Below are 18,139 nucleotides of genomic sequence, written 5' to 3'. Positions count from 1 at the left end.
TATATATATATATATATATAAATCCTACATACATAAAAATAAATATTTTATTTAGAGAATAAACAGGCATTTGGAAAAAAAAAAATTGTTTGCTGTTAGATTGCTTCCTGCGCATGACCAAAATGAAATGGTCTTGATCAATCATTCAATCTCCTTTGAAAGAAAAGAATTCAGGTGCTCCAAGTTTGTAGGTTATTATTACACATTTCTTTATGAGTGAGTCTATGGTACTATGCATATCACGATTTGGTTTGTAATACGGATCAATATTTTTATTTTTAAAATTATATCGATAGATCCGAACCGTTTAACATGATTTTTCATATGAATATGTACTTGCATACTGAATTTTATATTTTTTATAATATTTTTACTATTTTTTAAGATTGGTAGAAAATCACTGTTTTTGGGATGGTCCGGAATTTTCAGATCAAGTGATTTTCTACCTATCTTAAAAAATATAAAATTCAGTTTGCAAGTACATATTCACATGAGAATTATATTAAACAGTTCGAATTGACTATTATAATTTTGAGAACAAAAATATTAGTCCGTATTACGGGCGAACCCATGATATTCTTCCTCCCACCATGATATGCATAGTACATTAGAATTCTAGCTAAGATTCAGCATCATGTTTACTGGGAAAGGCACAAAGTAACGTATTCAATATCTCCAAGCAACACGTGGTGGGACTATGAGTTACACCTGTCTTCCGCTCCGGAGCTTAAAACCATTAATCCCACAAGAGTAAATAAAATAGAGTTAGGTTCTCTATATATAGACCTCTAGAATGCTGAAAGCATATTTTCTGTAGAGTTTTTCCGTGCGGAGCTTTTAATCTAGTCCGTTCGTTTTGGATTGGACGGACCAGATCATATCTTATCCGGAATGAAAAAAAAAATCAAAATTTGCAGAACTTTTAATCGGATCCGTCCGATCCGAAATAAACAGACCAGATTAAAAGCTTCGCAAGGAAAAACTCCGTAGAGAATACGCTTCCTAGAATGCTATCATGTGTTTTAGATGACTGATTTATTGCAGGGCTGGTGGGTAACGGACCAGGCCAATCAGTACATTCAAAATTTCCAAAAGAATTATTGGCAGCCTCGGCGGCCCAAATTGTAAGAAGAACCGGCCCAATTAGGCCAGGCCAACCAGTAAATTAAAGACCGCAGCGTTTATTTTTGTCTATGATAGAATAAACTTGGGTTCGGATTCTCTAAAATAACTCAAAATTTGGATCCAAATCATCCGATCATAATTCAGATTAGTTCGGTTTGATGAAAAATTTACAGAGTTACTTTAATATGCGTGCATATTTTAATCAGACAAATCTGAATCAAACTTTGAATTACTTTAGGAGATCCGAATTAAAAACTAATTGAGATTTTTTTACTGGGCTTTATATAGGCCCAAAATATATACAGAGTGGACCTCGTAATTGAACTTACTGACCATATTATACCAGCAAGTTCAATAATAAAATTTGCAGTTGTCTATAACTCTATAAGGCCCAGGCAGATTACTGTTCACCGTGGAAAAAAAAATTCCCTCCGAGTCAATTTTTTTTTTCACGATAAACAGTAAAAATTAGTTCAAAATTTTTTATTTTTATTTCCGTTCCTATTCTTTAGCAGGCCGCCAAACTGGATCTAAGTCATATAATATTATTTGTAAAAACAACTTATTATGATTAGTTTTGGAGTGAGTCAATGGGACTATGCATATTATGATTTGTTACCGTGCTACGGCTCTATATTTGAGTTTTCAAATCCTAACGGTCGATCCGAACCGTTCATCTTGTTCTCCATATTAATATGTGTTTGGAGACCAAATTTTACATTTTTTGAAATTTTTTTACTATTTTTTTAGATTTATTGAAAATCACTGTTTTTGAATGGTCCAGAATTTTCAGATCAAGTGATTTTCTAAATATCTAAAAAAATAGTAAAAAATTTTCAAAAAATGTAAAATTTGATCTCCAAACACATATTAATATGGAGAACAAGATGAACGGTTCGGATCGACCGTTAGGATTTGAAAACTCGAATATAGAGCCGTAACACGGTAACAGCCTGTGATATGCATAGTACCATAGACTCACTCTTAGTTTTGCAGTACAATAAACTTTGGGCTGCCGGTGATTCATCTTTTGAAAGACCAAAAACCTTCAAGGTACAAAAGCAAATATTTGCGTAAAATAATTTCAGCATAGGTCAATTTTCAATTTAGTGAAGCACACATTTGATACCTATAACAACTAGAAATAAAAAAAAATCAAAATCAAAATCAAGGGAAGATTGGAAGGAGCCTCAATCCAATGTTTCCAGAAACAAAAAAGATATGGTAATACCTATTTCGGTTTTTGCAAGAAATTGCCAAATCAGCCCCTCGTATCATAAACAAACTAAAAGTGATCATATATAGGTCTTATAATAATACATAATCGAGGTATATTATTTTTTGCATTTAAAATTCTTTTAACTTGTATCTAAATAAACACGGTCTATGATTATGAAGCACCGTTTGGAGCGACTGCGTGCTGATCTCGTTTCTCGACTTTGTTTCGCCTTTCAAGTTTCAACACGACCGACTTATATTCCGATAATTCCCTCGTTCCCGAAAAGAAGCTCATAAACAAAAAATTAATGGAAATCGCGGTTTCCCCCCAAAAGAGAATTTCTTTAAATTAATCAGAGGTTAGAACTCCCCACCCCCTTCTCTTCTCTTGTGTATCTTTCCAGAAAACCGATGGCGTCAGCGTACTCTTCCGACGAGGATTCGGAGCAAACCCTAATCCCCGAGTCCGTCACGGAGTACCTGTTCGAAGACAAAGAAGAGTCGGCGATCTCCTTCTCTGACCTGCCGTACGACTCACCGAACCCGGAATCACCGCAAGTCTACTTACGTGGAAAGACAGAAGATAAGTTGCAGATGGTATACCAGCCTGCGGTAGCTTGGAAGCTTGAAATTTCTCGAAAAATAGGACCGGACGTGTTTGTCTTGTCGAATGGGAAGTGGGTTAAACTGTTGAAACCGAAGAAATTTTATGAAATCTTAATCAGGAGTATTTTGATTAGTATCCAGGCCTTGCATTTTCTGAGGTGGAACCCAAATTCGGTAGAGAAAAGCTTGTGGGATAATCTCAGACGGGTCTTCGAGTGAGTTCTTGTTTCTTTCTGCTTGTTCTGTATTTGAATATGATGGAAAAGATAGAACTTGGGAATTCGGTACAAATTTGGTCTCAATTCTGAACTCTCAGATTTTCAAGTATTCTGTGATATCTCTTTCTGAGTTTAAAGGAGGAAAATTGATGAATTTACTTGTTAGAGTGAGAAAAGGTGTTTTCTTTTTATTGGATGACCATATTTTTTGCCTAGTTCCAACTAACTTCTAACCCAAACCCATTTGTTGTAATATTTGGTGAAGTACTCGCACAAGCACACACAAATTAATGATTTGGCTTTGGTCTTTGGTTCTGAACCCTGACCTGATATGTCATACATAAATAAATAACTCATGAGAATGTTTTATCCATAAAATATAGCAAATTTGAAGTGAGGCCGTCAGAGGATGATTTCAGGCCTCACATCGCTTTGATGAAGCAGATTGCTGAAAAAGATGAGACTCTTGTAAAATCTCAGGTAATCATTCATCTTTCTTTATTTTAGCTAAATATACCTAGAGCTTGGTCTTTCTGTTGAGAAGAAAAATTAACAAGTTAGGCCTACATTGGACAGTAATGAGTAGACAACAAACAAACGAAGAAAAAATATAATAGAAGGGAAGAAATAGATGCCGCTGGTGACCAAACTGGTATGGTTAATGTACCAAAATACCAGCTCAATATTATTTATTTCTGGTAGAATGTTATTAGGTTTATTTCGTCATATGAAAACTTAAGCAATTGTTTCATAATTGAAAGGTTTTTTTTTTTTTAATACTAATTGATGGTGTGACTTGATATACTTTATTTAAATATTTCTAACTATTTTTGTTTTTCAGCTTTTGAAAGGTTTCCTCGAGGGAAAAGGCAGGAGAATAACTGGAGAGGTCTGGAAATTCTTCCATTTGTTGTCATTTTAACTCTAAATAATAGGACTCCATTAACTACTGCACATTATTCGATTGCCGGTGTAATAACAGAAAGTTAGAAAACCAATAGTATTTTCTTGACAAATGACTGTAAATATTTTTTCTGGCATGTGACAAAATATTCTTGGTTCTTTAACTTTGTAATTATTCAAGTAAGATGGAATGATTTTAACTTCTTTTTCCTAATAGATGACTTCAGGATGGAAATAATAGGACTCTGTAGATAGCCAATTAGGGTTTTCAACAGTAGTATTTCACTAGTGCTACTGACTGAATTGTGTCCAGTTGCAAACTTTATCATAAAAAATACTCAAGCAGAGCAACAATTAGGATTGTTATTCAATGACGAATACTGGTGTTGACACCAGTTGGATATAGTACCTGTCAATTCCAAATGTTGTTTGATTAATCGAGCCACTTGAGAGCTCAGTTGTTGGGTACTGTAAATATCAGGATTTATCTGGTAGGAATTGTGCTGCCCTGCAGAAATAAAATCATTTGATATGAAGTTGGTTGTCTATCACAAAAAAAATTAGCTTGCCTCATACGGACAAGCGGTCATATATTTTGCTCTTTTACGGAAGACTACTTAATTACCTAAGCATTAAGAAACATTGACTTTGAAGATGTCAGATCAGCTCTTCCAAATCTGAGCTTTTTTGGTGCAGGGAACGTCTGGTGCATCAGAAGTCAAGCAGTCATTTATAGCTGAGGATGATGAGGTCGATGAGGTGAGAGATACCAAAGGGAATGAATCTGAGGAGGAAGATGCTGACTTGTTCGACTCTGTTTGCTCGATTTGTGACAATGGTGGTGATCTCTTGTGGTATATATTCTTGCCTTCCAACCTTAGTTGGCTCTTAACATTATATCTTTTGCATTTAATTGATTCTTGTGGACTTATGTTTCTGGTTATTTGGCTTCCTAACATTTGGTTGTGATTTTGTTGCCATCAAAATCTAATTTTGTTAATGTTGGTATTATTGCATACCTGGCATCTAATATTTAACTGTCAAAGTTCAAACTGAATCCTGAACTCGTGGATCATAAATTACTAGCAATGTTTCATTAATGTATGCTTGTGCACTTTAGTCTGTTATGCCTGATGTTGTTTTGTTCTAAACTTCAATGCTGACATCTAATGTATTGAATTTCAAAATTATCTGTTTACCTAAAATCCTATACCAATACATGCATTCAGTCACAGTCCTTTTTTCATCAACTTGTAAGAGATTTAAATCTTTGCACTATAGCCCCTGATATTTTGTGATAATTTTGGTTTTGTCCAATAGATAGCTGATTTTAATATTAATACCATGGTTACATTATCTCTAAATCATATAGACAATTGACCTTACAAAGTTCAAAATCTTATTGGGAATCCAAGGTAATACATGCATTAATTAGTATAATTAAATTAGTAGAATGTGTGATGCCAGATTCTCTTTGACTGGAACTTCAAAATTGATGATGTCATGTTTCGTTTTGTGGACGTCTGGTTTGCTTTCTTAAGGATTGTTGTTATTTGGGTTGTGTACTTGTTTTGTAGCGGTACCAGTCAGATGTTGTAAATCTGGAACTGTTGGATGTTCTTGTTTTCTAATGGTATCAGTTGTTAATCTGGTACCTGATCCTGATGGGTAGTAATAAGTCATTAGGGGCAGCAGTAAGCAATGTTTAAACGTGATTTGAACCATCAGTTGAATCAAATTGTTGAGATACGCTCAAGTAGTCTCTAGTATAGCTAGTTTGAAGTGTATAGAAAATAAATAAGAAATCATTATTATGCATGATTATATCATGTAGCTTTGTTTGTGCATGATTATACTATGGTTACATTTTTTAGTAGTTAGGGCTTAATACCATTTTTTGTTATGGTTGTAGAAATGGGATGCATAGCCACTTTTTATTAATAGAATGCAATAATTAGTAACATCCTCCACACACACATTCACATGTTTATTCAATAAAAAGAATAGTTATCAGTATTTATTGTATATGCTTGACTGTAAGACTATTTACTGGCTTGTTGGGTTGACATGGGTTTGTTTCAGTTGTGAAGGTGAGTGTATGAGATCTTTTCATGCAACTGAAGAAGCTGGTGAAGATTCAGCTTGTGAAAGCCTTGGTTTAACTAGTGCACAAGTTGAGGTATATTCCTTTGTCGTTTATTTGATCATTAACAATTCATTATTTTCTCTTTCTATTGTAAGTTCTGCATCACTTGGCTAATTTTTTATCGTTATTCTCCCTAGGCAACTCAAAACTTCCTTTGTAAGAACTGTAAGGTGAAGCAGCACCAATGTTTTGCTTGTGGGAAATTAGGGAATTCTGATAAAAGCAAGGGTGCTGAGGTATTAAACTTGTGATTTCCATTTTTTTATGTGCATTATTACCATAATCAAATTTGATATATTTCTATTTTAAATAGAAAAGATAAGAACTGTAGGACATTTTACTGTGTTACTTTGATGAGTTCAGTTAGTTGCTCCATCTTGACTATCTTCTCAATCAGAATATAAGATTATTTTCATATCTCCATAGAATAAAGATAAAATTGCTACTACCATTTAAGCAGTGTTAGGATTGGTTACATACTGAAACCTGTTGTGTTACCCTTTTTTTTGGGTTAGATTCACATGTACCTCTTGAAGACCCTACCATACGTAAGCCCTTCAAATAAGAACCTCGATGCCCCCACAAAACATGGGATATACCATGCAAATATTGAATGCATCATATCTTGTGCTAGGTATTTCAATGTTCAAATGCTACATGTGGGTACTTCTACCATCCAAATTGTGTGGCGAAGTTGCTACATCCTGATGATGATGCAGCATTATCAGAATGTGAGAAGACTGTTTTAGAGGGCAGATTTGCGTGTCCTTACCACAGATGTGCTGTATGCAAGAAACTTGAGATCAAGGCTGATCCTGACCTTCAGTTCGCAGTGTGCAGACGCTGCCCCAAGTCATACCATAGGAAGTGCTTGCCTAGGTGCTCTACCATCTTTTTGTTTTTAATAATTTTGAGCAATTCCAGGTCTACTTATGCAGCATGTCAAGAAATATCGTCACGCGCCTAAAAAACATGAGATTTGTCTTGGAAATGCCCTCTACCTTCTATTGAATATCCCTCTCACACCTTTTTTTTCTATATATTTTTTTAAGCCCTAAAGGTGCATATCAAATATTCCTTATTTTTGTGAAAGTTGAAATTTGATGTTTTCTAGAAGCATGCATGAAATTCTTTCTTCTAGCTAAATGGCAGCTCACTGCAATGCTCTGGATAGCTGATTAGGAGACCTCAAACAAGAGTCTGAATAAATAACTGTTGTGAAAACTGAACCGGAAAAAACTGGACCTGGAGCCAAATCTGGTTTGGTCCAGCAAATAGATCAAATATGCATATAACCAGTGAAGCAGCCCCTAAAAAGACTGGGTTCTTTTATTGCTTAGAGATTTTGGGATTAATGCTTCCTATTTTTGTCCCTGACTTTTTATTGTTTCATGTTGTTTAAAATGCATTGTATTAATGACAGCTCTTTAATAGAAAAATAGTAGACAAGATATCGTGCATTAAATACATTCTTTGATTTCATAATTTGAGAACATGTCACAAACCCACTAAATTCTCTCCCATAAAAATTATTATTATTATTATTATTATTGTTATTGTTATACATTAAGAATTACAAATTCCAATTAAAGAATAATTTGTTAGGATAACTAAGAATTGTTTAATAAAGAAACATAACACCATCTCTAACATATTCTTATAATTTTGTTTATTTTGATTAAAAATGCTTTATATTATATAGTTTATATACTATCTTGTATATTTAATAAATATAAATATTGTCATTTGGATTATTTATGTAATTAATTCTGCTCAACTTAAGCTCTATGCACAGAATATTACTGCAATTGACATTGCAGTAAGGTAAGAGAGCAGCTCATTATCATTTTTTTTTGAGGAAAAGCAGCTCATTGTCATAGCCGACTGTTTTTAAAAAATCAATGGTTGAACGTGTTGACCCACTAGTCCGACCAATAAACTATTGACCCGAAGCTTTATCTGGTCGATGTCTGTTCTGGTTCCAATAACATTGGAAAAAATTGTTATGCAACCTGAGACTGACAACATGCAGAACCCAGACCACTTGCCCTCACCGTCTGAGTACCTTGGATCCATACTTGTAAAAGTCTATTTCAACCTGAGACTGACGGTATGAATATCTTGGCATCCATATCTAAATGTGATGCCATGATATTCTACTTTGGTATTATGCTAATTTATTGTTCATACCGTACTTAATCTGGTTCCATGGCATGCCAGTTTTGTATTTAGTAGTTTGTCTCCCATTAATTCCTATTGAATTTTTTATATGGCAAAATTGTAGGAAAATATCGTTTACTGCTGATCCTGAAAATGGGATAATGACAAGAGCTTGGGAGGATCTCCTGCCTAACCGCATCCTGATATACTGCTTGTAATGTCTCACTTTGTTTTCTTTGTGCCACTATGGTGTGTGGTGCTTAAGCATCAAATGGATTTAAGTTGGTCTATCCAAGCCTTGTTTACATATACTGGTAGGATATAGGATTGACTGACTAGTACAAACTGAAATTCCATCACCTGTGGCATTAAAATGATACTGCATGTGCTAATTCTAGTACATGAGTATGCCACTGCTGTACCAATACTGTCAGCTTTTTTTTTGGTCTTAAAGTCTAATCGTCTGATTTCTGATCAGCATGGTCTTCAGGTTGTCTTCGGTTAGCTCAGCTCGTGGTTGGTCAATTTGACTCCTTAAAATTATCGGGTTGGGTCAGGTTTGCCATCTCAAGTGAAAATCTTCAAACCAAAATGATTCCATAAACCGAATAGAAACAAACATAAAGGAGCCCTTGGGGTGATCTCGTAGTTCCTACGGGGTGGAGACGATGAGGTCGATCCATGGATTTTCCTTCCTTTTGCCATATTTTGCTCAAATGGTTGAAGGGTTACCTTTTGGGAGGCCTACGCCCCATAGAAACTGTCTACCTGAGACTGTCCCTTGGCCCGTAGGTGCTGACACAAGGTTAGAATAAAACCTGTCTTTTCTCAACATAAAATTTTCTTTTATTTCCAGGAAACACAAGTTAGATGAGGAGCTGTTGACACCCAGGCGGGACCACATTGTGTTTCCTGAAACAATCAGAGTGCAACAGAAGGCAAAGGTTAGGTTATCAGAAGTACCATCCCACAAGCAAAAACGGCCTCTAGCAAAGCGTCATGAATCTCCAATGGCAACAAGCCGAGAAACCTCGCCTGCTGACAGGCGACCTCTGAAGAAGCGGGCCATGCTGTCTGAGGAAGTCCCCTCAAGCAAAGGAAGGGGTATTGGAAACCCCAGTCAGCTGAGCAAAGGGAAAGCTGTTTCTCCAAGGAAGGTGAAGAGACTACGAGAAAATGACTTGTCCAAAGAGGAGGTTACTGGGACTGCAATTACCAGCAGGAGCCCGAGCCCAAGGGAGGTGGCAACAGGTGATTTGCCAAGCTGTTCTGGGAATATACAGCATAGCTCCTTTCCCGTCATAAGTGCAACTGTAGAAAGCAAGTAAGCTGAAGAGGGATTATACTGTAATCAATTTTCATAGCTTTTATCTCTGTGCATCTCATTAGATATTATTTATCTACTCTTTAGTCATTTGGATATTATCTGATAGCAGTTTTATCTTCTTAACATCAGAGCAAAGATGTCTTGATAATTAGCATATCCTTTATTACATAACCTAGCAATTTACTTTTATCTTATTCAGACCAGAGCAATGTTTTGAAGAACTAGTATTTGTACCTGTACATGCACATTTACATATGCATAAGCATATTTTTATATGAACTCCTTGATTATAAATATTTCTGTCAGTTTATATTTTTATGTATAAATGTAGTTTTCATTCTAAATACTATTTCTTTGTTTACTGCACCTGGAGGGAACTTGAATTTACTTAGCACTTAGAACCTTTAGCTTCTGTTTGAATGTTTGTTTTGAAATTTAACTTTTTGCCGAACTGGTCGTCCAAATTCTTCCTGATTGGAAAAATCATCCATGAAAAAGACTCCAGGAATTCCCTCTGGAGCCTGTTGAATTATTTTTATGTGAGTTAGAAGTCCTTTCATGACCAATTCCTAGGAAAATAATACTATTCTACTCCCTAATTTGGTTGACATTTCTTTTTCAAGATTATTATTAATTGCCTGTCTTGTTGTCTTCAGATCTTTCGATGTGGTCTAATGTATTATTTATATATATATATATATATATATATATTGCAGAATGAAGGAATTCTTGGAGAAAGAATCGGTATCAGTAAAGGATGTGCTAAAGAGGCAAAGCATGCCGCAAACCCATCAGTATAGGCCTATTGAGAAAGTTGCACGGGGCAAAATCGAGAGATCTGTGGAGGTACTTTAAAACTATTGAGTTTGCATACTATTTTTGGGTCATGCATAGAAAAGAAAATTGGATTGAATATACTCTAGAAAAAAGTACCTGGAATGAACCCAAAAAATAAAGGGAAAATTTCTAGTGTACCCATACAAATATTTGAAATAGCCAATTTCCCCATCAAAACACTCTAATATCCAATATCCCCATTAAAATTCCATCTTCTTCCTTCTATGCCCTTTTTATTATTAAGCTTTTATTTAATTATTCTAAAATTTAAAATGACCATTATACACTCTAATTTTAAATGGAGTTGTCCATGTTCGTCTAATTATCGTCTTTCTCCTCTCCTCCGTTCTTCATCATTGAGTTTCCATCATGCCATAGTTGGTGGCTGACAGTAGCCTTGATTGAGTGGTCTACTGAGCGCATAAGGCTACAGCCTAAGTCATTATCCGGCAGGAAGACAGATTCACACAGAGTTTGGTCAGTGCAATAAAGGAAGCTCGTTGCCATTGCTTTGATCTATGAGTGTTTTGGATTTTGGTTGAGGTGTATTGAGAGGTAAATTTGAAACAGAGGCATTGATAATATGAGGTATAATATTTTGAGAGGGAAAATAGAATAGATAGTAAGAAAGGTATTTAATGAATAGGGATTTAAGGAACAGTTGTTGGTTGAGTAAATGTGAGGGTGAGTGTCACAGAGAGAAGTGTGTACATATTCAAGTGCACAACTTGAGAAATGTAGGATGTGTGGGCCTGCTGTTTCGTTTTTAGGTGTTGATTTGGGTCAGATTAGTACTGACTTAAGAGTAGATTCGGAAGTTATGATCCTAGATTGTTTGGTGGGGTTAATGGTGAACAATTCAATGGCAGTGAGTAAATTTTTGGAGTTCAGGCTATGTTTTTATAGTTGCTAACTCATTGAAGCATTTCCTCAAACACTTCATGGGCACTCTCAGGTTTTGCGGTATGGTGTCGCCGGAGCATCTCCTACATAGATGCCATTAGATGTTGCATTCTCTGTATCAACTATTAACTCGGATCATAATTGCTCTACCAGAATTGATAGCTTCAGTTGAGTTGCCATTACTTAGCAGTAGAGAGAGAGATTTAACTCCCATGATGGAGACGGAGTTCAATTGGGGTGAATGTGCAATCTGTCTTTCTACTAATTTTGTGATGTTGCTAGTTTAAGCATTTTGTGCAGTGAATTCCGTGATGAAGTACAAAGGAGAGGAGAAAGAAAATAAATATATGAACTGGACAACTCCATTTAAAAAATCAGAGGGTATATTGGTCATTTTAAATTTTAGAATAATTAAATAAAAGCTTAAATAATAAAAAGGGGATGGAAGGAAAAAGATGAAATTTTAATGGGGATATTGGATATTAGAGTGTTTTGATGGGGAAATTGGCTATTTCAAAAGTTTACATGGGCACACTAGATATTTTCCCAAAAATAAGCAGGAAAAAACATATATCGGTCTTGCCTGTTATGGTGCTGTAGTACAAACTGTTAAACTTAACTACAGCTTCTTAATTTTTTTTTTTAAGAAAATCAAACGATGGCCACCAAATTTTATATAACGACTGAGTTTAGAGCCAACCTCAGAAAAAAGAAAATTTTATTGTTTAGTTGATCTAACATTTTAAGAGGAATGTTTAAACATATTTTACCAATGGTAAGCTATGAACTATAACAATGATATTATGCAATGCTTGTTTATTCATATAGGCCATACAGACTGCTTACAAAAGAATAACTGATGGGGACACTGTGGATAATGCCAAGGCCGTATGTGAACCTGAAATTGTTAAACAAGTTGCGAAGTGGCATGTGAGTGATTTATGTCCGTATACTTTTAGTTATTATTATTAAGTGTAGGGATTGTTTATCATATTGATTTTAAAGTTATCTCTTTTTTTTAATTGGTACTATTTCTATTTTGTCTTTTCATGATTTGCTGGTTTGATTTATATGTATGTTATTTACAGAAGAAGTTAGGTGTGTATCTTTCACCGTTCCTGCATGGAATGCGATATACCTCCTTTGGCCGTCATTTCACCAAGGAAGAAAAGTTACAGGAGGTATTTTGCTTATAAATAAACATAAATGGATGATAAAAGGGTGTCTCACAATTTTTTTTCATTGTATTGCTTTATAAAATTTCTTTGACATGCAGATTTGCTGTAAGCTCCAGTGGTATGTCCAGACCAATGACACGGTATCCTCTCTCTCTCTCTCTCAAAAACTTGGTAGCGGCTACCATGTGTTTAAATTATTAAAGAAGGAATTTACAAACACAACTTGAAGAGGAAAAAATTGCATCAAAGAAAACAAAAAAAACTTCCATGCTTTCTGAAGACATGTCTGTCTACCTAAGCATGACTTGCACCAATGACTTCATACTTCCCATCCTTTTTCCTCCACCACATGGCATATCTGTCACCCGAGTGTACTACACTCACTCTCTCTTCAACTTCTTTGTTCCCAACTTAATTTCCAAAATCATATGATAAGTAACTTGGGGCTATTTGTGTAAAATATCTTTTTTCCAGGAAGTTTGGTAGGTTGATATCTTGATATATTAATGTGCTTTCAGATAGTAGATTTCTGTTGCGGTTCAAATGATTTCAGTCGAATAATGAAAGAAAAGATGGATGCTTTGGGGAAAAGATGTAATTTTAAAAATTATGACATTGTTCCGCCAAAGGTAAGAAATTTTGACATTGCTTAATTATTAACTTAGGTAGAGCTGAATTGATTTATGCTTAGAAAGAAAAATTGACAAGTAAATACGAAGGGAAACAAAAAAAAATAACCCAATACAAAAGCACATACTGGTATGGTTCTGAAATTATTGTTTCAACTTCGAATACTAATTATGACTGCCCAATAACCAGTCCTGTAGAATAAACTGTGCCTGGTAACCTGGACTCAGCTCAGGATGCTAATCTTGATATTCTCAGGAACTAGCCAATTTTAGATCCTTTTAATAAATTCTTGTGTGTGTGAATTTCTGTTCATTTGGTATTGGCATATAGGATGATTTTTGTTATGAGAAAAGAGACTGGATGACTGTACGACGGAAGGAGCTTCCTGATGGTGATTCACTGGTACAAATCTCAATTTTGTCACTCGCAAAGAACACAAATTTAGCTGGTAGCATAGCTAGTGTACTAGACCATACTATCCTAATTGACAATTGATTGTTTTCTCGGCCAATCTTTATCTTCATGCGAAAATAAATAATATAATGATATCAGTATGGTTCACCAGTAAAATCAGGTACTTTTGCTGGCTCCAGCCACTTATCCTATTCAGACGGTCCATCCTTTCTTTTAACACCAATTTTTATTTTTCTATTTGTAGTGCAGTTATGAATTAGTTCTTAATATAATTATTCTATATTGGTCATAGATAATGGGGCTGAACCCTCCATTTGGGACAAAAGCAGGCCTAGCGAACAAGTTCATTGACAAGGCGCTTACTTTCCGACCTAAGCTTGTCATTCTCATTGTACCTAAGGAGACCGAAAGGTATAATTTCATCAGATTTTAAATGAGGATTGCGGTATTTTAGACTAATACTAGTATGATAATGATTACTCTTTGTTTTTCCATTTGAAATTTGGTGAAGAACTAATCGAGCTTGTTGAACTTGTTTGTCTGGATAAGTTTTAGCCAATATATTTTGACTCTCTGGTGCAACTGTCCTCTACGAATAATTGGATTAATAAAACCAAGTGCAGATAGGAAATCAATTAGTTAATTATTAAGGTTATGAGCATGATTGTGATCTTGATAATACTAAATCCAGACCAGTGATCAGGGGGGGAACTAGAAAAGTTTAATAGGGGTGGTTGAAAATTAAAATGCACAATTATAGTGAGTGGGATTTGAACCCACCTCTCAACCACAAAATAGAGCTTTAACCATTAAACTACAACTAAAGACTTGTCATTTACTGAGGATGGCTAAACTATATAAAGAGTTTAAAAAAAAGTAAAATTCAATTAAATTATGTATAATTAAAATTTTAAAATCATATGGGTGGCTTAGCCACCTTTGGCGAAGCCTTAGATCTGCCCCTGCCAGTGATATTTTTGGTTATGCACAGCAGTTAGTAGAGATTATAGTGATAGCAAACTTTGTTGTTCAGGACCAAGCATATGTTTCACCTGACTTTTGACAAATTAGTACAAAGCACTTATTCTAAACTTTGATGTTACTATTTCTTGAATTATTGAGTTTTTTCCAAACTTTTTTTTTACTAATGTTGTGCGGTGTGTGCGAAACCAGGCTGGATCAGAAGCGGACACCCTATGACTTGGTCTGGGTTGACAGTGTGATGCTCTCAGGCATGGTATTACTTTCTTTCTAAATCTTCTGATGTTGCACTAGATTTCTCAGTGCATCATCTCTACTTCCATTTTGACTTCCCCACCGAAGGGCTGTTCCTATTATGTGGGTTGATGGTTTTGATCACTATATATAGCTAGAAGTACCCCATACACCATTCTTGTATGTTATGTACATCCAATTGCGAAATTTGGATGTATATCTGTTGCTTTTTCAAATTACTATATTTTCAAATTAGTTTGTCATTTGGAAATAATGTATATGAAAGTTTATCAAATTTATCCATGATATGCCATTTTTGTATGTTGCATGTACAGAGTGAACATACTAAACAAAATAGGGGTCCATATGGTAATTGTGCATGCATATTATCCCATTTTTGCATCGACTTTCCCAAGACAAGGGGTGGGGAACTAAAAATAGTTCTGACTAAAACTTATAAATTGAATTTTCCATCCAGTCGTTCTACTTGCCGGGCTCAGTGGATGTGAATGACAAGCAGATGGATCAGTGGAATGTGAACACACCATTGCTGTACCTGTGGAGCCGCTCTGACTGGACTGCCCGCCACAAGGCCATTGCTGAGGAGCACGGTCACTTCTCCGACCTTTCTCAAGACATGCTGGCATCACCCCCATGTTCACCTCCGCCTTCTGTGGAGGAGCAGAAGGAAGCTGAAGACATTATCTCCCAAGTCGTAGGTGACATTTCCGTGATAAACAATGAGGTCATGGAGGTGAGGCAGGAGGATGTTTCATTCAGGAAGGGGAAGGGGAAAGTGGACCCTGGCCCTCGTGAGCTAGAAAGCCAAGGGAAGACTGGACCCTCTGTTATGAAGGAGAAGGAAGGAAAAGATGTGGGTGCCGGTACTGCTGTAATTGAAGAAGTCAAGGGATCACTGGAGGGGATGGGGTCTCATAGAGAGGCTAGAGGTATTGACCGCCAGAATGAAGGGAGGGGAGGTAGAGCTGGACCCTCTGCTATGAAGGAGAAAGAAGGAAAAGATGTGGGTGCCGGTACTACTGCAATTGAAGAAGTTAAGAAGGGATCACTGGAGGGAATGGGGTCCCATAGAGAGGCTAGAGGTATCAACTACCAGAATGAAGGTAGGGGAGGTTGGGCTGGACCCTCTGTTATGAAGGAGAAGGAAGGAAAAGATGTGGGTGACGGTACTACTGCAATTGAAGAAGTTAAGAAGGGATCACTGGAGGGGATGGGGTCCTATAGAGAAGCTAGAGGTATCGACCACCAGAATGAAGGTAGGGGAGGTAGGGCTGGACCCTCTGTTACGAAGGAGAAGGAAGGAAAAGATGTGGGTGCCGGTACTGCTGCAATTGAAGAAGTTAAGAAGGGATCACTGGAGGGGATGGGGTCCCATAGAGAAGCTAGAGGTATCGACCACCAGAATGAAGGTAGGGGAGGTAGGGCTGACCAGAATTCTGGTGCAAGTAGCCCTCTGAAAGAACCTAGAGCGAACAGAGGAAATCTTCAGATGGAGAATAATAATGGCAGATTCGACAGCAGCTTAAACAGAGGTATTGGTACTATTCAGAGGGAGAATAGTAGCTCTCTGAATGCACCTAGAGCAAACAGAGAAAATCTTCAGACGGAGATTAATAATGGCAGATACGACAGCAGCTCAAACAGAGGGATTGGTGCTATTCAGAGGGAGAATCATAACACTGCTAGTAGAGAAATTTTACCCATGGCGGGCTTTCAATATAATGATCCTTTGATTGAACAGCAAATAGAAATGCGCCAATTGGACTGTCAGCTTGACTTCTCTGATTTGGGTCCCATTTTGGGCAATGGAAATGATGATTTCAATGATATGACAAGACAATACCCCACACCATCCTCTTACGACTGGCCTGTTGCATCAGGTTTGGGATCTGGATCTGGATCAATCTTGGAGTACAATCGTGGTCGTGGGTCAGACTACATGGATCATAGGGGCTTTGACGATTTTGAAGGGCTTGGTCGGCTTTATGGGTCCCATGATGAGAACAGACACAATAATTTTGGGGCAGTGCCGATTAGTCAACCTGGCAGTACCTTTCATAACGGTACATCTGTTATGGACAGGTATACGCCCAGGTTGGATGAGACTAACTGTTGGCGACCAGTAGGGTCTCTAGGCTTCTCGGGCCTAGGTAACAGCACGAGCACATCTGCTATGGACAGGTATACGCCCAGGTTGGATGAGACTAACATTTTGCGGCCAGTAGGGTCTCTGGGTTTTTCTGGTGGGTCCCACCAATTTCACCAAGGCTTAGGTGGGTATGGTGGCTCCAGTGGGCTCCCACCTTATCCCTATGACATGCATGGGGTGGATAGAAGAGACATGCCTTCACCCCACCCCAACCTTTCCGGGTTTGGGCCAAGGCAACTGCCCTCGTTTCAACCACCACCAGGTTCATCAGGTGGTTGGCTCGACGACTAACCTCACACTGAGAAAAGATACTTTTGTTTTTTATCATGTAGCCCAGTGGCTGTGTTTTGTTGGAGGATACAAGTAGATACCAACATGTCAAGATTCATGTGACCGTGGCTCGTGTTAGGTTGTGATCTTTAGATTATATCTTATTTGTATTATAGTTCTATGCAGTGCGCAATTCGAGCTGGGGTTGATTGTGATTTATGACTAACAAGTACTTGTTTATTTCTTGATTATTTCATGTGTTTTGTTGCGTTGGCATTTTGTATGTTTTAGCATTTACCACTGTATGTGTTGCACAGCCGCGTCACTGGGACCTATGTATTACAAGATTAATTAGAATGGCACAACAAATTAGGTTGTCTTTAGGTGCCAGAACAGGTACCAGATCCTAGCGATCTACTTGCTTTCTTATCCCTTTTTCTCTTATTTATCCGATTGGTCCTTTTTCTTCCAAGGTCCCAACAAAAATAAGTATAATTGATGGCCCTTGTCAAATGTAATAACTGCGTTGGAAATAGCAAAATGTGGTGTGCTTGGTGTTTTCCGTCTCTGAGCGACGCCATAGCAAGATCACATCAATATCAGCTAATACTAAGATAATTTTCTTATTGAACAATAAACGAAAGTAGGCCCCGTGATTAACAAATCACAAGAGTTCAGAGGTTAGTCCTTTATTGAACTATGTGCCGAAGGAATTTGGTCGCAAGAGGAAAGAAAATGCGAATAGAAAACCAAACTTTTTAGGCTCATATAGGTTATTGTATTGCAGGGATTGAAAAAAGAAAAATCAGATATCTTAGC

At 36.7% G+C, this 18,139-nt stretch overlaps 1 protein-coding gene across 1 annotated transcript; it reads left to right on the top strand.

Annotated features, from left to right (window-relative positions):
• Positions 1-2,608: 2,608 nt before the first annotated feature.
• Positions 2,609-17,576, top strand: LOC144565683 (protein ENHANCED DOWNY MILDEW 2-like). Its single transcript, XM_078315503.1, has 18 exons — positions 2,609-3,164; positions 3,551-3,647; positions 4,009-4,056; positions 4,767-4,924; positions 6,153-6,249; positions 6,354-6,452; positions 6,851-7,095; positions 8,501-8,590; positions 9,233-9,700; positions 10,420-10,549; positions 12,272-12,373; positions 12,532-12,624; positions 12,720-12,761; positions 13,140-13,250; positions 13,582-13,653; positions 13,958-14,076; positions 14,839-14,902; positions 15,359-17,576. The coding sequence occupies exons 1-18, from the start codon at positions 2,755-2,757 to the stop codon at positions 17,339-17,341; spliced, it is 4,428 nt and encodes a 1,475-aa protein (XP_078171629.1). The 5' UTR covers positions 2,609-2,754; the 3' UTR covers positions 17,342-17,576.
• The last annotated feature ends 563 nt before the right edge of the window (positions 17,577-18,139 follow it).

This window comes from Carex rostrata, chromosome 14, assembly GCF_964058835.1.
Source record: "Carex rostrata chromosome 14, lpCarRost1.2, whole genome shotgun sequence".
Classification (NCBI taxonomy): Eukaryota; Viridiplantae; Streptophyta; class Magnoliopsida; order Poales; family Cyperaceae; genus Carex; species Carex rostrata.
The sequence above is the reverse complement of the archived record's forward strand: the minus strand, read 5'-3'. Positions and strand labels throughout refer to the sequence as shown.

What these genes read in the sequence shown, in the direction of transcription:
- LOC144565683 (XM_078315503.1), top strand. Translation starts at nt 2,755, where the DNA reads ATGGCGTCAGCGTACTCTTCCGACGAGGATTCGGAGCAAACCCTAATC. An exon ending in AGTGCAACTGTAGAAAGCAA is followed by an intron (nt 9,701 to 10,419) that starts GTAAGCTGAAGA and finishes TATATATTGCAG; the next exon opens with AATGAAGGAATTCTTGGAGA. An exon ending in TTCCTGATGGTGATTCACTG is followed by an intron (nt 13,654 to 13,957) that starts GTACAAATCTCA and finishes TATTGGTCATAG; the next exon opens with ATAATGGGGCTGAACCCTCC.